At 39.7% G+C, this 24,762-nt stretch overlaps 1 protein-coding gene across 1 annotated transcript in view; it reads left to right on the forward strand.

The window, feature by feature from the left end:
* EPS8L2 (EPS8 like 2) overlaps positions 1-24,762 on the forward strand; it is a 261,969-nt gene that overhangs the window by 186,442 nt on the left and 50,765 nt on the right. Inside the window, exons 4-5 of the mRNA XM_053720198.1 lie at positions 5,731-5,795; positions 13,961-14,122. Of these exons, the coding sequence (XP_053576173.1) occupies positions 5,731-5,795; positions 13,961-14,122 (227 nt within the window). The remainder of the gene's footprint in view (positions 1-5,730; positions 5,796-13,960; positions 14,123-24,762) is intronic.

Below are 24,762 nucleotides of genomic sequence, written 5' to 3' on the forward strand. Positions count from 1 at the left end.
ACATATGTTCATAAATGTAAATTTGTCCCAAAAAAGTCTAGAACCCACGCTCAAATGCTGTCTCCAAGTTTAGTTAAGAATAAGCCAAACAATATGTCCAGAAATTGGTTGTCTACGAAAGGGACATTTAAATGTGGTGTGAGGTCATGTTATGCATGTGCCAACATAAGACTAGGCAATACATTTGCTTGTACTGTTGATGGGACAGTACACAGTATTCATTTTTATGCCAATTGTGGTACCCAGTATGCTGTATATCTTCTTACTTGCAACTTTTGTTTTTGCCAATATGTTGGCAAAACTATCCGCCATGTTAGATTTAATGAGCATTTTAAAACGTCAGTGGAGCAAATCGTAAGTCTTTTTACTTTCAAATGATATATGGTAGAATATTGGGCTACATTTGTAAATAATAATCGTTTGCCACTTTATATGTATCACTTAGAACCAATTTTGGGTTGACTGTCCCTTTAAAGGGATATGAAACCCAAAATGTTCCCACCACGATTCAAAGCAGACAATTTAAACAACTTTCCATTTTACTTCTATTATCTAATTTGCTTTGTGCTCATTGTTTGTTAAAAAGCATACCTAGGTACTGAAATACTAGTGATTCTTTTTGGCTATATGATGTGTGCAGTGCCTTGACACGCCTTTCTTAATACCTTCTGTGGGATGTTACTCACCTGACTGCTACACTTATAGGTCCACCCCATCTGCAGCAGCCATTTTACTACTGATGATATAAAGTGCAAGTTCAGCCGTTACCATCCCACGTTGAGCATATCCATATATTTAAGTCTGCAAAAAGACTTTTTATCTATACAGTATCAGCTCTTGAAAGATATGTAACCCTATTTAGTCTGAAATATCAGTAATACCTCTTTTGATATCTCTTATTGCATATATACAGGGACAACCTCATGCTGTACTACTCCCATAGTTCCTATAACATTATTATTATTATTATTTTTTAGTCCTAACAAAATCCCCTTTGAACTGACACAAAGCTCCTGGTCAGGGAATAGTCCTCACTGCTTTACCCCCAAAACCGCATTATAACTTGGAATGCATGTACTTAGCTAACTCCTCCATAGACTCCATTTTATCTCCTTTACACCGTGCCTATTACTACCAGTCCTACTTCATAAGAGCTGGTTATCAGTCAATATCTTTGCACAATATTTATGTATGCAAGCACTTTTAGGATTGTGTGATCAGCCTGTCTAGATGTCTGTCCTGGCTTCCATTGTACAGGCTGCAGTGTATTTCAGATCGACTAAAACTTGCACAATACTGTCATTCATTACGACCCTGAAACTCTAAATATGAGGATATACTACCCACTTGTTTCAGAGGGTGCAATATATATCCATGTTCTTAGTGGGAGAAGGTACTGGTTTTGTTTTGCTTTATTTTATTTTATTTTAGTTTAGTTTATTGTTGTTTAGTTTAGTTTAATTTTATGTTTTAAAAATAAAAAATCCCAACTTTGTATGCAATTATCCCGCAAAAGGTAACCACTGAACCTATCATTGAAAGTTGGAGATTCTGCATCTGCTTAACTCTCATAATGTTAACATTGATCTGTCTGGGTCTTATCCACCCTTTCGCACATTATACAATGCTCCGCCCTGCGTTGTGTAAAGATGTGGAATATGTATGATTGTATGCATTGTTGGATATAAATAAACATTTGAAAAAAAAAAAGCATACATGTTGACATGATACAAGCCCCACTGATGTGCTGAGCAGCTGCAGTATTTGAACTGGGGGTGCAGTGACAATATCTAGCTATGTTTCACATGCACGTGCATAGAAAAATGTTAACACTAAAACAGTGATAACTTTTACTATAAGTATTTTTGCTAATACATGTATATTGCAAATATGCTTCTGTTCAAAGATGTAATTAATCTATGTGCATTTAAATTTTGACCAGAATGTCCCTTTAAGTCTTCAGTGGGATTCCTCTCTTACATATACCAGCTGTCTTTATAGAATTCAGTAGAATCCCCTTGTATACACATCAGCTACACTTGGGATGGACAGGATATCATCTACTGAGGCTCATGTACCATATACATAATTTACACTCACAGAAATACAATGACCAGAACACTAAATAATTTAAAGGGGCATTAAATTGATGCATTATTTCAGTGCATGACGTCTTTGTTCCCCGGAAGTCTCCACTACAGGGAAGCATTTTATATGCATATGTTTCAGTCATTCATATTGTAAATTAAATCTGTATTTGCAGCCTCCTAACTGCCGTAGCTATGTTTTTTCCCCCAATTAATAGGCTATAGACACTAAAGTCATTCAGAGGCCATAGTGCTTAAGCCATTACTGTATTGTGCTCCCAAGTGTGTATGTAAGTAAGGTGATGGGTCGGTATATTCACTAAGCATGAGGCTGAACATTATAAGCCCTTTTAAGATATGAGTAGAGGGCTTTTTTCTCATATCTTAACAGGCCCTTGGGGACCCCTGGCACATTGTAAATATCTCTAAATACAATTTAACTAATATTCTCTTCTGGAGGCTACTGATGTAGTTTTATTAAAGGGACATTAAATACAAATTGTAAGATGGAAAACTATGTACCTTAATATCTGTGAAGAATTTTGCAGTGAAAAATGCAGCTTTAATTTGTCAAATGATTCTGATGTTTTTTTTTACTGATTTCCCTGTCCCCTAGAACAAAAGAACCCTTGCTAACCAATCACAAACTAATAAGCAGATATAGCATGAACCCTGTTTGCCCAAGTGCAGTTAAGGGGAGAGACTGTGGTAGCCTGTCCTCTAAAGGGATCTGAAACCCAATTTTTTTCTTTCATGATTCAGATAGAGCGTGCAATTTTAAGCAACTTTCTAATTTACTCCTATTATCAATGTTTCTTTGTTCTCTTGTTATCTTTATTTGAAAAGCAGGAATGTAAAGCTTAGGAGCTAGTCCATTTTTGGTTCAGAGCCTGGGTAGCGCTTGCTGATTGGTGGCTAAATGTAGTCACCAATCAGCATGTGTTACCCAGGGTGCTAAACCAAAAATGGGCCGTCTCCTAAGCTTACATTCCTGCTTTTTTAAATAAAGATACCTAGAGAACAAAGAAACATTGATAATAGAAGTAAATTAGAAAGTTGCTTAAAATTGCATCTGAATCATGAAAGAAAACAATTGGGTTTCATATCTTTTTAAGGTGGTTTAGCACTGATTCAGCTTAATTACTTAGTAATAATTAATTATTTAACAGGTATTTAAATAAACAGACATATATTCCTTTTAATCTCTATCTAATAGCTAAATATAAATATAAATTTACATGTACACAATAATATTAAAGGGACGTAATACTCATATGCTAAATCACTTGAAACTGATGCAGCATAACTGTAAAAAGCTGACAGGAAAATATCACCTGAGCATCTCTATGCAAAAAAGGAAGATATTTTACCTCACAATTTTCTCAGCTCAGCAGAGTAAGTTCTGTGTAAAAAGTTATACTCAACTGCTGCTCAGCTGCAGGTAAAAAAATTTTTTAAAAAAATGAAGAAATGAACAGCAGCCAATCAGCATCAGCAGTGCTGATGTCATGGACTTACTGTGATCTCATGAGATTTCACTTAACTCTCATGATATTTCATAGTAAACTTCCATAAACTGAATAGGGAAATAACATGAGTGTGAACAAAAGCTCACTCCCTTAGCTGTCCCGGGACAGACATACTAATTTGCTGCTTAGAAGTCCTTTACAATGGGATGTGGCTACTGAGAAACTTTTGAGGTAAAATAACTTTCTTTTTTACATAGAGATGTTCAGGTGATATTTTCTAGTCCGCTTTTTACAGCTATGCTGCACCACTTTCAAGTGTTTAAACATTTGGGTATTATGGCCCTTTAACTCTCATGAGATTTCATAGTAAACTCCTTAAACTGAATAGGGAAATAAGATGAGTGTGTACGAAACTCACTCCCTTGCCTGCCCAGGACAGACATACTGATTTGCTGCTTAAAGTCCTTTACAATGGGTTGTGGCTACTGAGGAACTTTTGAGGTAAAATATCATTCTTTTTTACATAGAGATGTTCAGGTGATATATTCTAGTCAGCTTTTTACAGCTATACTGCATCACTTTCAAGTGTTTCAACATTTGGGTATCATGGCCCTTTAACACTTAAACTATCTAGTATGCTCACTGTTATTGAAAAGAAATATTTTCCAATCCTAACCATTGATGCACAACAAATAACCCACAAAGAATGTGAGGGAGGAGGGGGATACAAAAAAACTCACAGATAAATTAGCTAAAATTATTAACCCAAGCCTCCCTGGGAAAAAGTGGAACAAGTACAATTTTCAGATGTATTTTACAGCAAAATTTATCAAAATAAATAATGAATGCATATTGCAATAATGTTTCATTATAAATAATGAAACATTTTACGCGTTGTTGAAATGCCAGGTTTTATGGTCCTTTAAAGGGATTGGAAAGTCAAAATTAAACTTGCATGATTCAGATAGAGCATGCGATTTTAAGACAATTTTAAATTTACTTCTATTTTCAAATGTGATTTGTTCTCTTAGTATCCATTGTTGAAAAAGAATACACACATATCCTACTCTAGTGGGGGCTAGCTTCTAATTGGTGCCTGAACACATTTGTCTCTTCTAATTGGCTGGCTATATGTGTTCAGCTAGCTGCCAATGTTTCTTCAGCAAAGGATCACAACATAATGAAACAAATTTCATAATAGAAGTAAATTGGAAATTTGATTGAAATTGTATATTGTATCAAAATCAAGAAAGAAAATGTTGGAGTTTCCAATCCCTTTAACTTGAATGTATTTTTAGTCCAACTGTCCGATTTGTGATGTGGTCATACAATGTATAAATAAGTTATTTGTAGGCATTACACTGTGTGTGTGTGGGGGGGTGCAGTTAAAAATAAAAAGTATCATCTTTTTACAAAACTTGAATATATTTTAAAATATGGGATGGGCATAGCTTCTGACGAAGCGGGGAGGAGCCTGCGAAATGCTTTAGGCCACGCCCATTGTTTGAATCAAGGAGACGTGAGTGTGTTTACGGTGGCGGCTGGATTTGAGCCGGCTCTATTACAGATCAGCTGTACACCTGTTACATACGATCTCCTCCAATGTTTACTAGTTATATTGACCCTGTGAACCATTTGGAATATCCAGCAATACAATCACACTACACCTTTGGGAGACCTGTGATTGAGATAAGGAGTCTGAAAAACGGACTGACCCAGTGTATGTCTCTGGTCGAACGGCTGGGAGGGATACATATACCTATATCATTGCAGCAACATACCTCATATGTTTGAGGGTTTCTTTGTGAGTGCATACGTTTTTTATGTTTGAAAATAAAAGCGGTACTTTTAATACTACACTTAGATCTTTTGTGCGCTCCATTTGTTCTGTTTTCCAGATACACCTGCTACATATTTTAAAATAGCCATTTTAAATGCAACAAAAAATGAACAAAAATAATTTTCTAGGTCAATTTCCATAACTTACTCACATTTCACCCCTAATAAGTGGTAAAAAGCATAGGAGTTCCAGATCATTATGTTTAAACCTTGATTATAAATGTTAAGCATTTCAATGTGTCTCAGTTACTGTTGTAAAATAAATATGATTTTTATTGTTACCAATATAGTGCTTTATATTAATCTTATTTAATGTAATATCTTCTTTATTACAGAACAAAGGAAGAAGTATTCCAATTCCAATGTGATCATGCATGAAACATCTCAGTATAATGTTGAGGTAAGTTTTTTGTGAAACAGAATGGTAAACTGTGTGGGGTTTATAGTAGCACAGGGACATATGTACACAAAAACATTGTCAGGTAGGTACCTAGGAGAAAGGCATAAAAGTGGAATTGTAAGTTAAGTGCAGGGGTCAACAAATCTGTTAAAAAATTAGGAGCCAATAAAAATATTATTTGAATTTAGAAATAGAGAGAATAACCCACAAAGTTAGGAGCCAGGGATAAAATTGTAGGAGCCAGTGGCTTCCTGGCTCCTGGGTTTGTCGAGCCCTGCACTATGGTATACAGTCAGGTAGATATAAATGAAAGAAGACCTAGGACTCGATTACCTAAAGGTCTCTGGGACTGTGAGATTCTGTAAGAAATGTCACCAGTATTACGAAGGCCGTGTGGTATTTTCTAAAGACAATTTTTACCTTGAAAACAATGTGTTTCACAAACAAATGGTGTATTGAAATAAAAACATAATTGCACATTTCCCTGCAACCAAAAGCAATGCAAAACTTGCCCTCACATCCTCACTACCAAGTGAAGAACATGAATACAAAATCCAGGGCTGTTTTACTTCCTCCTCATCACATGTGGTGAACTTCATACATGTAACAAATACATTGAAGAAACAGGACAACAACTCGGGAAGAGAATGAACCTCCACCACTTCACAATCGCCAACAAAATAACAGATACAGGTAACATCTCAACAGAACAAATCACAACTTCCAGGATTTAAAAAATAAAAGCATTGAAAGGGAACTTCAGATCCCAAAAGGAAAGGAGGACTTGGGAATACAAATACGCCTGTTTTATCCTTTCAATTCAAGGTGGAACCTGACCCATGGCTTTATGAATTCTTATATTTCCTAAGGATATGGCAAATCTACTAATCCCTTGATATAAAAACATTCATTCAGAACTATTTAATCATACAGATGGCTGCTATAATAACCCCCCTACCCAGTGGAGACAGACAGCCTCTTCACTCATAAGTTATAAGATGATCCTTCACTCTGTTAGATATGGATAACAAAACGCTAAACAAAGTAATCGTGTCCAGGAATCACAAACATCTTCACACATCCCTGTGAAACCTTTCCCAAAGCTCTGACTTTACATGTTCATGTTTTACATATGTCATATTTAAATGCATACCCTGTTTACTGAACATCAATATGACTGTGCATCAGAATGGCTGACAATGGGACCTCAGTGTCCTGAAAACTTGCAATTGTAACCACTATTAGTTTACTTATTAAAGGTAACTATCACCTGTACATTGCTTTTGTTATTTTTTTACAAAAGGACTTTTACTTTTGTTGTTTTAACTAAAAGATGGCCAGATTGTGTTAAAATACTTAAAAAAAAAAAAAAATCTTATTACCATAAAAGAAAAACGCATGCATGTGAAAAAAGTGGTGATTTTAAAGGACATGAAACACAATTTTTTACTTTCATGATTTAGAAAGAGCATGCAATTTTAAACAACTTTCTAATTTACTTCTATTATCTAATTTGCTTAATTTGATATCCTTTGTTGAAAAGCATATCTACATAGGCTCAGTAGCTGCTGATTGGTGGCTGCACATTGATTTGTCATGTGATTGGCTCACTCATGTGCATTTGCTATTTCTTCAACAAATGATATCTAAAGAATGAAGCAAATTAGATAATAAAAGTTAATTGGAATGTAGTTTACAATTGTATTCTCTATCTGAATCATGAAAGAAACATGTTGGGTTTAATGTTCCTTTAAGATAGAGTGCAGTTTTATAGTCAGGTAGGTTGCGGTGTCACTGTAAGGTAGGTGTGCATGAACAAATAGTATCAGAGTCAGGAAGGTGTGTAGGGGGAATGGTGTCACAGGAAGGTAGGTGTACTTGGAAAATTGTATCACTGTGAGGAAAATGTGCAGAAAACATAGTATCATTGTTAGATAGGTGTGCCGGGAAAACAGTATCACTGTCAGCTTGTACTACGTTGTCCAATGTTCACTTACCTGTATCACTATATTTCCAAGCTGACAGTGATACTATTTTCCCCGCACACCTACCTGGCTCTATGTGTTTTACTATGGTAGTAAAACAGCTGGAGTCAGGTAGGTGTGCAGGAGACACAATATGTAGGGAAACTTAGTGCCACACTCAGGTAGGTGTATGGGTATAGTGATACTATCAGATAGGTAGTGTTGCTTAATATCTCACTTGGGTGACTGCACAGAACTAACAAGCCACTCCTTATAATAATGCTCCATAGTCCAAAGGCTTTAAGGATAGTTTTGTTTTGGAAGAAGCAAGGAATACAGTTGTTGAGATTGCTGCACAAGTTAATAAATAAAAGCAGCCTAGCTTTCCCTACAATACACATCAGCTTCACTAAAGCACAAATCATCTGTGCAATTACACGCAGCCTACCAGCAACTGGTTGTCCTACATGATCTGTACAGTCGTGTATACCTGCCCTAGCTGTGCATACATAGTTTCCTACGTCACTAAACGTGACTGTTCTGAACCCTGCATCATCTGCTCTATATTATATTTGCTAAACGCTTTGCTCAAGCTTGTTGATGCATGTCAAGTATTTTCCATTTATGCAATAGTTGCCATGAGTAATTATAGGAATATATTAATAAGACATTTTATATTAATATTTCCTCTATTTTTGTAATTTTCTTTTACTAATGCAATATGTGATTGCAGTTAAAGGGACATGTACAGTCCTGGCATATTAGTATTGCAAGGCACTCTGATATACAATGTGTGCTTTAAAAAGTTTACTTTAGCCTTTTTTAGCAGTAGACTGACAACTCTACAATCCCAGCTGCAGACAAGAGAGTGCACAGTGCAATATCAACCAATCAGAGCTTGCATAACCTCCTATCCAAAGTAGACTTTTTAAATGCCTGCTAATTAAAAGTTAAAACTGTGGCCCTAACATACTATTTACACCACACACTGTTATATCCCTTTAAGTCCACTTCTCTAGAAACCTGAAAACTGACCCAAATGTATAATACACGGGCAATTTAAAATGAATCATATACGGTTTTCACTTGTAACCTGGGCCTTAGTGTATGATACACATAAATGTGTCTGCTTGGAATACGGGCCTCTGTTTTAAAGGGACAGTCTACACTAAAATTGTTATTGTTTAAAAAGATAGATTACGCCTTTACTACCCATTCCCCACCTTTGCGCAACCAACATTGTTATATTAATTCACTTTATAACATTTAACCCTCTAAATTTCTGCCTGCTTCTAAGCCACTATAGACAGCCTCTTATAGGGTTGCCATCCGTCCCTTAAAATACAGAAAACTTATAAGTTACACATGATGCAGGGTGTGCAGGGAGGAATATGAATAGTGCTGTCCAGAAACCCAATACATCTTCCTCCCTGCACACCCTGCAGCATGTGTAACTCATAAGTGTCCAGGAAAACATGGCTGAGGTGGCAACCCACCTCTTATCACATGCTTTTTTATTTGCTTTTCACAACAGTAGACTGGTAGTTCATAACATTGTGTTAACGCCCAAGGAGTTATTTAACATTTAGCAAAACACGGAACTAAATGTAAGTCAATAGATAATAAATAATAGTCATGTGATCAGGGGGCTGTCAGAAGATGTTTACATACAAGGTAATCACAGAGGTAAAAAGTATACTAATATAACTGTGTTGGTTGTGCAAAACTGGGGAATGGGTAATAAAGGGATTATCTATCTTTTAAAACAATATACATTCTATTGTAGACTGTCCCTTTAATTAAAGAAACATTAAATAAAGGGACAGTCTACTTAATATTTGTTATTGTTTTAAAAGATAGATAATCCCTTTATTACCCATTGCCCAGTTTTGCATAACCAACACAGTTATATTAATATACTTTTTACCTCTGTGATTACCTTGTATCTAAGCCTCTGCAGGCTGTCCATTATCTCAGTTCTTTTTACAATCTTTCATTTTAGCCAATCAGTGCTGGTTCCTGATTATCATTCTTCACAGGAGTGAGTACAATTTTATTTATATGGCACACATTAACTAGCACTATCTGGCTGTTGTGCAAGATTTAAAAAGCTAATAAAAGGCACTGAGATAAGGGGCGACCTGCAGGGACTTAGAAACAGGCAGTTAGAGGTTATACATTATATTACTATAATGTTGGTTATGCAAAGCTGGAAAATGTGTAGTAAAGGTGTTATCTATCTTTTAAAAGAATAAAACAATCAAGTAGACCGTCCCTTTACATTCATATATATTCCCCATAATAATAAAATTGTAATTTGCATTCATTATTTATTTGCCTGCTTTTCCAGTAATTTAAATGTAAAAATTGTACATTATACCTCCAACAATTCTATCATGCATATAAACTATTGAAACCTGTTAATAATATTAGCTTTAAGAAAAAAAAGTTATGCCTTAGCTGATTAAATAGATTTAATGGCTGATAAGGACAACTCCTGACACTCTATTGGTGAACACTGACAAACCTCTCATGCATGGTTTTAAAAAGAATAAATAAAAATAAAATGCACGCAGTTAAAGGCAACAAAGGATAACATGAGTTTAAAGGAGCATTCTAATGGCAAATAACAAGATGTACTTTGCTGTATAATGCTGTCCCTTGCAACCAATGAGTTTAGCCTAATACAAAAGGCTTAAACTAATAACTAAAGCTTTGCTTAAAGGGACATGAAACCCAAAATTTGTTTTTCATGATTTAGATAGAACGTACAATTTTAAACAACTTTCCACTTTACTTCGATTATCTAATTTTCTTTGTTCTCTTGGTATTCTTTGTTGAAAAGGATACCTAGGTAGGCTCAGGAGCTGGAAGCTACCTGCTGATTGGTGTCTGAACATATATGCCTCTTGTAATTGACTTAACAATGTGTTCAGCTAGCTCCCAGAAGTGCACTGCTGCCCCTTCAAAAGAGGATACAAAGAAAATGAAGCAAAATTGAGAAGAGAAGTAAATTGGAAAGTTGTTTATAAATATGTTTCATGTCCCTTTAAAGCTGCAACACAATTCAGCTCCTGAGCAGGAAACGAGAGGTGATTGGCAGTTATATTAATATGCTGCTCCTTACTGGCCCTTTATCTATGTCTTTTATGCTGCAGCTCCAATTAGGGCCTTTAACTATATGTGTTTACGTTTGCAAGGGACACTAGTGTTAAAATGAAATGCTCTAACAATCATGTTATTTTTTTGCTTTAGAATGTCCCTTTAATAGGGACTGAAATAAAAGATTATAAAGTCATCTAATGTTGTAATTCCAAGGCAAGCGTCCAAACTCGCTCTGGCAATACTATAATAAGCCTAATGAGTTATTTGCTGTTCATTATCGGTTATTTGCTGTTGTGGCACAAGGAAGGAACTTTTACTTTACACTTTGGAATTAGAAGTTACGTAATTGTGGTGTTTTAAATTTTCAGGGCATTGACACCTAATTAATTTATTCAATATATTGGAGATTAACCCCTTACTAGCTGGGATACTTTAAGTTTGGGAGAATAAAACATAAAAACAGTGCAACTATAGAAATATTAGTGTGGAGAAAAAATTATAATACCTGTTTACTGTCCTCGTGTTTTACCTCTAAAGCATGGATGACCAACTAATGGCCCCAGGGCCACATGTGGCCCTCTGCACTAGTTTTGGTAATCCCAGCAAAAAAACAAACTTAAAGGGACAGTAAAGTCATAATAAGACAATCATGATTTAGTCAGAGCAGACAAATTATTTACGCCATGCAAGGCACATATTAAACATAAACATAGTTTAAATCAAAACTTAACTACATTGTTAATACAGACTAAATTAACAATTAGTAACACAGTAATAATATTAACATGATCTAGCTCACAGCTTAGCCAAGTTAAATAGTTATCAGATATGGCCTTCGTTATCCGTTTTATACTGCTGAATCATTTTTGTTTCCTATACTACCCTCTCGCTTCAACATCAAAGGACAAAATATGGCATACACTTTTTTTAAACAAATTTTCAATTTAATTTGATCAATTTTACTTCATTTTCTTGTTAATGTTTATTGAAAGAGCAGCAATGCATTACTGGGAGCTACCTGAACACATTGGTAAGCCAATGGCAAGAGGCATATATGTGCAGCCACCAATCAGCAGCTAGCTCCCAGCTCCTCAGCCTACCTAGGTATTATTTTCAACAAATTATACCAAGAGGACAAAGGACATTAGATAATCCTATAATATAAAAGGCCAAGTGTGTTTGTCCAAAGCTGTCATGCACAGTAGAGACTACGTGAGGACAAACACACCTGGCCTTCATCAACAGACTCACCTCCTGGCAACTGGGGCAGACTGAGCGTAACAAGGGGTGGGGCTGGGCATGACGCAGGCGGGATGGGGCCGGGCATGACACAGACGGGGCCGAGTGTGACATGGGCGGGGCCGTGCACACGTGAAAGAGAGAGCTCAAAAGAGGGGGGGATAGAGAGAGAGCAAAAGATGGGGGGATAGAGAGAGCAAAACAGGGGGGATAGAGAGAGCAAAAGAGAGGGAGAGAGACAGCAAAAGAGAGGGGGAGGGAGAGCAAAAGAGGGGAGATAGAGCAAAAGAGAGGGGGGGAAGAGTGGGGGGAGAGAGAACAAAAGAGAAGGGAGAGAGAGTGGGGGGGAGAGAGAACAAAAGAGAGGGGAGAGAGAGGAAAGAGGGGGGAAGAGTGGAGGGAGAGAGAGCAAAAGAGAGGGGAGAGAGAGGAAAGAGGGGGGAAGAGTGGAGGGAGAGAGAGCAAAAGAGAGGGAGAAAGAGACAGCAAAAGAGAGAGGGGAAATAGAACAATAGAAAGGGGAGAGAGAGCAAAAGAGGGGAAGAGCGCTAAAGAGGGGAGAGAGAGCGCACAAAAGAGGGGGGGAAGAGAGAGAGCAAAAGAGAGGGAGAGAGAGACAGCAAAAGAGAGGGGGGAAATAGAACAAAAGAAAGGGGATAGAGAGAGAGCAAAAGAGGGGGGATAGAGCGAGCAAAAGAGAGGGAGAGAGCGCTGAGGGAAGAGAGAGAGCGCGTGCAAAAGAGGGGGGAAAGAAAGAGAGCAAAAGAGAGGGGGAGAGAGAGAGCAAAAGAGGAGGGGGAGAGAGACAGTGAAAGAGAGAAGGGAAATAGAGCAAAAGAAAGGGGAGAGAGAGAGATCAAAAGAGGGGGGATAGATAGAGCAAAAGAGAGGGGGAGAGAGAGAGCAAAAGAGAGGGGGGGAGAGAGAGAGCAAAAGAGAGGGGGAGAGAGCAAAAGAGAGGGAAGAGAGCGCAAAAGAGAGGGGAGAGAGAGCAAAAGAGAGAGGGGGGAGAGAGCAAAATAGAGAGAGGGGGAGAGAGAGAGCAGAAGAGAGGGGGCAGAGAGAGCAAAATAGAAGGGGGATAGAGAGAGAGCAAGGGGTGGAACCGCTGTACTGCAAAAATGGCCCGTGTACACAGGCTTTAGGACTAGTAGAAGTTAATTGTAAAGTTGTTTAAAATTGTATGCTCTGTCTGAATCATGAAATAACATTTTTGGGGTTCATGTCCCTTTAAAGCTTCTAAAATATTGCTTCTTCGGCCCATGTGTTGGGAAGTTGTCCATCTAATCTACAACCATGGGTAGGGTTTCAAGAGGTAAAGGCAGATTTAATATATATATATATCCCTTCAAAAAATCTGCATTAACTTGCAATCTGATGGAGTGAACTACTACTATGCAAGGCATAAGGGGTGTTATTGTTCCACTAATGCATTTACACAGGGATTCTGATGGACTGGAATTAGGGTTTCCACCTTGACCATGTGTTCCTGGACACTTATGACTTACACATGCTGCAGGGTGTGCAGAGGGGAACATGAATTGCACACCGGGACAGCATACGAATAGTGATCCTGGACAGCACTATTCATGTTCCTCCCTGCACACCCTGCAGCATGTGTAACTCATAAGTGCCCAGGAAAACATGGCTGAGGTGGCAACCTTACTGGAATATACTCATAACTTACACTGGTTTGCTTTAACTTCTGTTAGACCTATGCAAATTAATTTCTATCCTTTCTATAATAGACCTATGTACCATAATGCTAAGGAATGTGTGAATTATCTAAATGATTCTAATCGGCACTAGAAAAATTTCTTTAGCTAATCTTGTGTTACCTTCTGTCTTGTTTTCTAGCATTTGGCCACATTTATGATGGATAAGAATGACGCGATTGGAACAGTAAATGACGCTATCGCACGGCTCTTCCAGTTGGAGTCTAAGGGCAAAATCTGGGCCCAGGAAATGCTGCTTCAAGTCATGAACACGACCCTCAGCCTTCTGGACTGCGGAACACGGGTATTACATTTTGACAACCATTTTGTCCATTTAGATTTAAAGGAACGTTAATAAGCAAATAAATGTTGGATATAACCATGCATTCAAAGGAAAGCGTAGCCTTATCATAGTATTTAACATTATGGCCCATATTTATCAAGGTCTGTCGGACCTGATCTGACAGTGCGGATCAGGACCGACAGACCTCGCTGAATACGGCGAGCAATACGCTCGCCGTATTCAGCATTGCACCAGCAGCTCACAAGAGCTGCTGGTGCAATGCCGCCCCCTGCAGACTCGTGGCCAATAGGCCGCCAGCAGGGGGGTGTCAATCAACCCGATCGTACTCGATCGGGTTGATTTCCGGTGATGTCTGTCCGCCTGCTCAGAGCAGGCGGACAGGTTATGGAGCAGCGGTCTTTGTGACCGCTGCTTCATAACTGCTGTTTCTGGCGAGCCTGCAGGCCATGATTGGAGGAAGTCGGATTCGTCAATGCTGACGTACGTACAGAGGAGCTGCGGGCGGGGATCACTGGTCCGGCTTAGAAGAAGAAAAAGGTAAGTATTTTAACAAAACCGCTGCAATGAAAGTGCCCCTCCTTTTAATAGTATTTTTAAAAATCGGGCACTAATTCATGAAAGTTTACCTTCTCTTTAATGACTCGAGTCTACCAAGTACCCGGGATTTTTTTTTTTACATTTTTGCTATCACTCACTTTAACTGGAAATAAAGCCTTTGACTTTTGATTTACCTAATTTACCTATGAAAACTATACACACGCATACATATTTTTGGCATAAAAATATCTTTCAGTGGATGAAACTAGCTATTTATAGTTACAGAATGAAGAAATTATTGTAACATTGCAAAACAAAAGTAAAAAGAAATGTGTAACCAGATTCATTATCACATTCTGCAATAATATGTTAAATAACTGTTGGGGGGGGGAAATCTAAAAATGTGTTGATTGGCTTCTTCTCAGTCAGCTGAGGCCAAAGATGTGTAAAATTGTTATTGGTTTTGATAATTATAAGCAGCTATGTATCTCATGTTCTCAGATGGTGTAATAGGAAGCCTCTGTTATTAGTTCCTTGCCTCTTTGGGGCCAACCTGCAAAAGCATTTTTTGGGGGGAACATCAATGCATCAATTTCAAATTGTTCTGTACAGTGTAAGAGTATGTTAAGTAATCAATATAGAATAAAAATGATATGAAGAAACGATAAACCCCAAATTAAACATGTTTAATTAAGCATTGCAAAAAATATGCATTGTTAATTTTCCCCAATTTCCTGTCACGTTCTACTCTTGCCAGAAAACAGAATTTATGCTTACCTGATAAATTTATTTCTCTTGTGGTGTATCAAGTCCACGGATTCATCCTTTACTTTTGGGATATTCTCCTTCCCAACAGGAAGTGGCAAAGAGAGCACACAGCAGAGCTGTCCATATCGCTCCCCCTCTAGCTCCACCCCCCAGTCATTCGACCGAAGGTTAGGAAGAAAAAGGAGAAACCATAGGGTGCAGTGGTGACTGTAGTTTAAAAATAAAAACCACCTGTCTTAAAATGACAGGACGGGCCGCGGACTGGATGCACCACAAGAGAAATAAATTTATCAGGTAAGCATAAATTCTGTTTTCTCTTGTAAGGTGTATCCAGTCCACGGATTCATCCTTTACTTGTAGGATACCAATACCAAAGCTTTAGGACACGGATGAAGGGAGGGAACAAGACAGGTACCTTAAACGGAAGGCACCACTGCTTGTAAAACCTTTCTCCCAAAAATAGCCTCCAAAGAAGCAAAAGTATCGAATTTGTAAAATTTGTCAAAAGTATGCAGCGAAGACCAAGTCGCTGCCTTACAAATCTGTTCAACAGAAGCCTCATTTTTAAAAGCCCATGTGGAAGCCACTGCTCTGGTAGATTGAGCAGTAATTGTTTCAGGAGGCTGCTGGCCAGCAGTCTCATAGGCCAAACGGATGATGCTTTTCAGCCAAAAGGAAAGAGAGGTAGCGGTCGCCTTCTGACCTCTCCTCTTACCAGAATAGATAACAAACAAAGAAGTTGTTTGTCTGAAATCCTTAGTTGCTTGTAAATAGAACTTTAAAGCACGAACCACATCAAGATTGTGTAACAGACGTTCCTTCTTCGACGAAGGATTAGGACACAGAGAAGGAACAACAATTTCCTGGTTAATATTCTTATTAGACAGAACCTTAGGAAGAAAGCCGGGTTTGGTACGTAAAACTACCTTATCTGCATGGAACGAAGAATGGAATAATAACCAGGCGCCAACTCACGGAGGCTAGGTGTGGTAAAATCAGAGTATAAAATTCGCAAGATTTATTGCTATATAAAAAACAATAACAACAATAAAGACAATGAAAACTTCTAGTCCATGGATCCAAGACTAATTACAGTGTCAGAGAATATTACAATTTATACAATAAAATATAATGAAATAAAATTGGTACAATAAAATAATAAAGTAGATAAGTCTAAGCAAGAGACATGTAATTGGAGAAATTGGAAAAAATCCTCAAATATTAACCTTTAAACTTAAGTGAAAATCTGCTGTGATCAGAGGTTAAAAATAATGTCCATAAAGTGAGGTCCAGTGAAATCGATCTGTGTGCCCGATAAATTTGTGATGAAATCAAAACTCAGACATCAAATCTTCAATATGTGTCCAAAAATAGTGTCCCAAGTTGTAATCCAAAAATAATGTGAAAAAGTAAAAAATAAAAATAATCAACTGTATTTGTACAAAAATTCCAAAGTGATGGATATGGGTGAAAAAAACGCTATAAAGTGTGTGTGCAATGTCAATAGGTACCCAAGACCTCAGTGTAACAAATTGTGCTATTTCAGCACCAAAAACAAATACACTCCCAACTGATTGTTCCTGAAGATAAAAAGTATGTTGTATTCTTATACCTTTAGAAGCAGGGGATTCAACTCACAGAATAGGAGAGCAAGCTATGGTGGGAAAATGTCTCCATGCACTGAGCTACAGATGGCCGAGGAATGGAATGAAGAGCTCGGCAAGTAGTGAAGAGTTTTAACTTTCTGACCTCCGTCAGAAATATTTTCATTTCCACCGAGTCTATTAGGGTTCCTAGAAAGGAAACTCTTGTGAGGGGGGAGAGAGAACTCTTTTTGATGTTCACCTTCCACCCGTAAGACCTCAGAAAGGCGCCTGAATTAAGATGTCATCTAAATAAGGCGCCACTGCTATGCCCCGCGGCATTAGAACCGCCAGGAGGGACCCTAGCACCTTTGTGAAAATTCGGGGAGCAGTGGCCAACCCGAAAGGAAGAGCCACAAACTGATAATGCTTGTCCAGAAAGGCGAACCTGAGAAACTGGTGATGATCTTTGTGGATAGGAATGTGTAGATACGCATCCTTTAGATCAACGGTAGTCATATATTGACCCTCCTGGATCATTGGTAAGATCGTCCGAATGGTCTCCATCTTGAATGATGGGACTCTGAGGAATTTGTTTAGAATTTTGAGATCCAGGATTGGTCTGAAAGTTCCTTCTTTCTTGGGAGAGCATGGCCTTTTCTCCAACATAGGTGTGTCCGGTCCACGGCGTCATCCTTACTTGTGGGATATTCTCCTCCCCAACAGGAAATGGCAAAGAGCCCAGCAAAGCTGGTCACATGATCCCTCCTAGGCTCCGCCTACCCCAGTCATTCTCTTTGCCGTTGTACAGGCAACATCTCCACGGAGATGGCTTAGAGTTTTTTAGTGTTTAACTGTAGTTTTTATTATTCAATCAAGAGTTTGTTATTTTAAAATAGTGCTGGTATGTACTATTTACTCTGAAACAGAAAAGAGATGAAGATTTCTGTTTGTAAGAGGAAAATGATTTTAGCAACCGTTACTAAAATCGATGGCTGTTTCCACACAGGACTGTTGAGAGGAATTAACTTCAGTTGGGGGAAACAGTGAGCAGACTTTTGCTGCTTGAGGTATGACACATTTCTAACAAGACGATGTAATGCTGGAAGCTGTCATTTTCCCTATGGGATCCGGTAAGCCATTTTTATTACATAAAGAAAAAAAGGGCTTTTAAGACTGTAGACATTTTCTGGGCTAAAACGATTTATATATAAGCATATTTTATACCCCATAGCCTTGAGGAATTATTTTAATCTTGGGAACTATGTAAAATAACCGGCAGGCACTGTATTGGACACCTTATTCTCTAGGGGCTTTCCCTAATCATAGGCAGAGTCTCATTTTCGCGCCTCTATTGCGCACTTGTTTTTGGGAAGCATGACATGCAGATGCATGTGTGAGGAGCTCTGATACATAGAAAAGACTTTCTGAAGGCGTCATTTGGTATCGTATTCCCCTTTGGGCTTGGTTGGGTCTCAGCAAAGCAGATACCAGGGACTGTAAAGGGGTTAAATATAAAAACGGCTCCGGTTCCGTTATTTTAAGGGTTAAAGTTTCCAAATTTGGTGTGCAATACTCTTAAGGCTTTAAGACACTGTGGTGAAATTTTGGTGAATTTTGAACAATTCCTTCATACTTTTTCACATTTGCAGTAATAAAGTGTGTTCAGTTTAAAATTTAAAGTGACAGTAACGGTTTTATTTTAAAACGTTTTTTTGTACTTTGTTATCAAGTTTATGCCTGTTTAACATGTCTGAACTACCAGATAGACTGTGTTCTTTATGTGGGGAAGCCAAGGTTCCTTCTCATTTAAATAGATGTGATTTATGTGACACAAAATTTAGAGAAAATGATGCCCAAGATGATTCCTCAAGTGAGGGGAGTAAGCATGGTACTGCATCATCCCCTCCTTTGTCTACACCAGTCTTGCCCACTCAGGAGGCCCCTAGTACATCTAGTGCGCCAATACTCCTTACTATGCAACAATTAACGGCTGTAATGGATAATTCTATCAAAAACATTTTAGCCAAAATGCCCACTTATCAGCGAAAGCGCGACTGCTCTGTTTTAGAAAATACTGAAGAGCATGAGGACGCTGATGATATTGGTTCTGAAGTGCCCCTACACCAGTCTGAGGGGGCCAGGGAGGTTTTGTCTGAGGGAGAAATTTCAGATTCAGGGAAAATTTCTCAACAAGCTGAACCTGATGTGATTACATTTAAATTTAAATTGGAACATCTCCGCGCTCTGCTTAAGGAGGTGTTATCTACTCTGGATGATTGTGAGAATTTGGTCATTCCAGAGAAATTATGTAAAATGGACAAGTTCCTAGAGGTCCCGGGGCCCCCCGAAGCTTTTCCTATACCCAAGCGGGTGGCGGACATTGTAAATAAAGAATGGGAAAGGCCCGGTATACCTTTCGTCCCTCCCCCCATATTTAAAAAATTGTTTCCTATGGTCGACCCCAGAAAGGACTTATGGCAGACAGTCCCCAAGGTCGAGGGGGCGGTTTCTACTCTAAACAAACGCACCACTATACCCATAGAAGATAGTTGTGCTTTCAAAGATCCTATGGATAAAAAATTAGAAGGTTTGCTTAAAAAGATGTTTGTTCAGCAAGGTTACCTTCTACAACCAATTTCATGCATTGTTCCTGTCACTACAGCAGCATGTTTCTGGTTCGATGAACTAGAAAAGGCGCTCAATAATAATTCTTCTTCTTATGAGGAGATTATGGACAGAATTCATGCTCTCAAATTGGCTAATTCTTTCACCCTAGACGCCACTTTGCAATTGGCTAGGTTAGCGGCGAAAAATTCTGGTTTTGCTATCGTGGCGCGCAGAGCGCTTTGGCTAAAATCTTGGTCAGCGGATGCGTCTTCCAAGAACAAATTGCTTAACATTCCTTTCAAGGGGAAAACGCTGTCTGGCCCTGACTTGAAAGAGATTATCTCTGATATCACTGGGGGCAAGGGCCACGCCCTTCCTCAGGATAGGTCTTTCAAAGCCAAAAATAAACCTAATTTTCGTCCCTTTCGCAGAAACGGACCAGCCCCAAGTGCTACGTCCTCTAAGCAAGAGGGTAATACTTCTCAAGCCAAGCCAGCCTGGAGGCCAATGCAAGGCTGGAACAAAGGAAAGCAGGCCAAGAAACCTGCCACTGCTACCAAGACAGCATGAGATGTTGGCCCCCGATCCGGGACCGGATCTGGTGGGGGGCAGACTCTCTCTCTTCGCTCAGGCTTGGGCAAGAGATGTTCTGGATCCTTGGGCACTAGAAATAGTCTCCCAAGGTTATCTTCTGGAATTCAAGGGGCTTCCCCCAAGGGGGAGGTTCCACAGGTCTCAATTGTCTTCAGACCACATAAAAAAACAGGCATTCTTACATTGTGTAGAAGACCTGTTAAAAATGGGAGTGATTCATCCTGTTCCATTAGGAGAACAAAGGATGGGGTTCTACTCCAATCTGTTCGTAGTTCCCAAAAAAGAGGGAACATTCAGACCAATCTTAGATCTCAAGATCCTAAACAAGTTTCTCAAGGTTCCATCGTTCAAAATGGAAACCATTCGAACAATTCTCCCTTCCATCCAGGAAGGTCAATTCATGACCACGGTGGATTTAAAGGATGCGTATCTACATATTCCTATCCACAAGGAACATCATCGGTTCCTAAGGTTCGCATTCCTGGACAAGCATTACCAGTTTGTGGCACTTCCGTTCGGATTAGCCACTGCTCCAAGAATTTTCACAAAGGTACTAGGGTCCCTTCTAGCGGTGCTAAGACCAAGGGGCATTGCAGTAGTACCTTACTTGGACGACATTCTGATTCAAGCGTCGTCCCTTCCACAAGCAAAGGCTCACACGGACATTGTCCTGGCCTTTCTCAGATCTCACGGGTGGAAAGTGAACGTGGAAAAAAGTTCGCTATCTCCGTCAACAAGGGTTCCCTTCTTGGGAACAATAATAGACTCCTTAGAAATGAGGATTTTTCTGACAGAGGCCAGAAAATCAAAACTTCTAAACTCTTGTCAAATACTTCATTCTGTTCCTCTTCCTTCCATAGCGCAGTGCATGGAAGTAATAGGTTTGATGGTAGCGGCAATGGACATAGTTCCTTTTGCGCGAATTCATCTAAGACCATTACAACTGTGCATGCTCAGTCAGTGGAATGGGGACTATACAGACTTGTCTCCGACGATACAAGTAGATCAGAGGACCAGAGATTCACTCCGTTGGTGGCTGTCCCTGGACAACCTGTCACAGGGGATGAGCTTCCGCAGACCAGAGTGGGTCATTGTCACGACCGACGCCAGTCTGGTGGGCTGGGGCGCGGTCTGGGGACCCCTGAAAGCTCAGGGTCTTTGGTCTCGGGAAGAATCTCTTCTCCCGATAAATATTCTGGAACTGAGAGCGATATTCAATGCTCTCAAGGCTTGGCCTCAGCTAGCAAAGGCCAAGTTCATACGGTTTCAATCAGACAACATGACGACTGTTGCGTACATCAACCATCAGGGGGGAACAAGGAGTTCCCTGGCGATGGAAGAAGTGACCAAAATCATTCAATGGGCGGAGACTCACTCCTGCCACTTGTCTGCAATCCACATCCCAGGAGTGGAAAATTGGGAAGCGGATTTTCTGAGTCGTCAGACATTTCATCCGGGGGAGTGGGAACTCCATCCAGAAATCTTTGCCCAAATTACTCAATTGTGGGGCATTCCAGACATGGATCTGATGGCCTCTCGTCAGAACTTCAAGGTTCCTTGCTACGGGTCCAGATCCAGGGATCCCAAGGCGACTCTAGTAGATGCACTAGTAGCACCTTGGACCTTCAAACTAGCTTATGTATTCCCGCCGTTTCCCCTCATCCCCAGGCTGGTAGCCAGGATCAATCAGGAGAGGGCATCGGTGATCTTGATAGCTCCTGCGTGGCCACGCAGGACTTGGTATGCAGACCTGGTGAATATGTCATCGGCTCCACCATGGAAGCTACCTTTGAGACGAGACCTTCTTGTTCAAGGTCCGTTCGAACATCCGAATCTGGTCTCACTCCAACTGACTGCTTGGAGATTGAACGCTTGATCTTATCAAAGCGAGGGTTCTCAGATTCTGTCATTGATACTCTTGTTCAGGCCAGAAAGCCTGTAACTAGAAAAATCTACCACAAAATATGGAAAAAATATATCTGTTGGTGTGAATCTAAAGGATTCCCTTGGGACAAGGTTAAAATTCCTAAGATTCTATCCTTTCTTCAAGAAGGTTTGGAGAAAGGATTATCTGCAAGTTCTTTGAAGGGACAGATTTCTGCCTTGTCTGTGTTACTTCACAAAAAGCTGGCAGCTGTGCCAGATGTTCAAGCCTTTGTTCAGGCTCTGGTTAGAATCAAGCCTGTTTACAAACCTTTGACTCCTCCTTGGAGTCTCAATTTAGTTCTTTCAGTTCTTCAGGGGGTTCCGTTTGAACCCTTACATTCCGTTGATATTAAGTTATTATCTTGGAAAGTTTTGTTTATTGTTTATTCTGGTAAAAGGAGAGGTCAAAAAGCAACTTCTACCTCTCTCTCTTTTTGGATTAAAAGCATCATCAGATTGGCTTACGAGACTGCCGGACGGCAGCCTCCTGAAAGAATCACAGCTCATTCCACTAGGGCTGTGGCTTCCACATGGGCCTTCAAGAACGAGGCTTCTGTTGATCAGATATGTAAGGCAGCGACTTGGTCTTCACTGCACACTTTTACTAAATTTTACAAATTTGATACTTTTGCTTCTTCTGAGGCTATTTTTGGGAGAAAGGTTTTGCAAGCCGTGGTGCCTTCCATCTAGGTGACCTGATTTGCTCCCTCCCTTCATCCGTGTCCTAAAGCTTTGGTATTGGTTCCCACAAGTAAGGATGACGCCGTGGACCAGACACACCTATGTTGGAGAAAACAGAATTTATGTTTACCTGATAAATTTCTTTCTCCAACGGTGTGTCCGGTCCACGGCCCGCCCTGGTTTTTTAATCAGGTCTGATAATTTATTTTCTTTAACTACAGTCACCACGGTATCATATGATTTCTCCTATGCAAATATTCCTCCTTTACGTCGGTCGAATGACTGGGGTAGGCGGAGCCTAGGAGGGATCATGTGACCAGCTTTGCTGGGCTCTTTGCCATTTCCTGTTGGGGAGGAGAATATCCCACAAGTAAGGATGACGCCGTGGACCGGACACACCGTTGGAGAAAGAAATTTATCAGGTAAACATAAATTCTGTTTTCCCCCAGTGATTTCTGAAATAATCTCTTTCAATTCAGGCCTGAAGAGGGTCTTTCCTTTGAAAGGGATGTTCAATAGTTTGGATTTTGACGACACATCGGCCGACCAGGACTTTAGCCATAGCGCCCTGCGCGCTAAAATGGCGAAACCTGAATTTTTTGCCGCTAACTTAGCTAGTTGGAAAGTGGCATCTGTGATAAAAGAATTAGCCAACTTAAGAGCCTTAATTCTGTCCATAATGTCCTCATATGAGGTGTCCGTCTGGAGCGCATCTTCCAGCGCCTCGAACCAGAAAGCAGCTGCAGTGGTTACAGGGACAATGCACGCAATAGGTTGGAGAAGAAAACCTTGTTGAACAAAAATTTTCTTAAGTAAACCCTCTAATTTTTTATCCATAGGGTCTTTAAAAGCATAACTGTCTTCGATTGGTATAGTTGTGCGTTTAGCAAGTGAAGAAACAGCCCCCTCCACCTTAGGGACCATCTGCCACGAGTCCCGCATGGGGTTAGATATGGGGAACATTTTCTTAAAAACAGGAGGGGGAACGAAGGGAATACCTGGTTTATCCCACTCCCTAGTAACGATATCCGCAATCCTCTTAGGGACCGGGAACACATCAGTGTAAACAGGAACTTCTAGGTACTTGTCCATTGTACACAATTTCTCTGGAACCACAATAGGGTCGCAGTCATCCAGAGTAACTAATACCTCCCTGAGCAATAAGCAGAGGTGTTCTAGTTTAAATGCCAACGTATCTGAGTCTGTCTGAGGAGCAACCTTTCCCGAATCGGAAATTTCTCCCTCAGACAGCACATCCCTCGCCCCCATTTCAGAGCGTTGTGAGTGTATATCGGATACAGCTACTAAAGCTTCAGAATGCTCAGAATCTGTTCTTAAAACAGAGCTATCACTCTTTGCAGGTAACACGGGCAGTTTAGATAAAAACACTGAGAGGGTATTATCCATAACTGCCGCCAAGTCTTGCAAGGTAAAAGAGTTAGACGCACTAGAGGTGCTAGGCGTCGCTTGAGCGGGCGTAACTGGTTGTGACACTTGGGGAGAGGTTAACGGGCTAACCTCATTACCTTCTCTGTCTGAGAATCATCTTGGGCCACATTTTTAAGTGCAACAATATGTTCTTTAAAGTGTATAGACATATCAGTACAAGTGGGACACATTCTGAGAGGGGGGTTCCACCATGGCTTCTAAACACATTGAACAAGGATTTTCCTTGGTGTCAGACATGTTTAACAGACTAGTAGCAAGACAAACAGGCTTAGAAATCACTTTAATCAAGTAAAAACACACTTTGAAAAAAACATTACTGGGCCTTTAAGAGATAAAAAAGGCACACAATTTTGCAAAACAGTGAAAAATGCAGCAAATTTTTCGAAATTTTTACAGTATGTACCTAAAGCATTAGTAAGATTGCACCACTAGCAATAAAAACGATTAACCCCTTAATGCCCAAACCGGATCGACAATAAGCCAACAAACCAG

This window comes from Bombina bombina, chromosome 7 (assembly GCF_027579735.1).
Source record: "Bombina bombina isolate aBomBom1 chromosome 7, aBomBom1.pri, whole genome shotgun sequence".
Taxonomy (NCBI): Eukaryota; Metazoa; Chordata; class Amphibia; order Anura; family Bombinatoridae; genus Bombina; species Bombina bombina.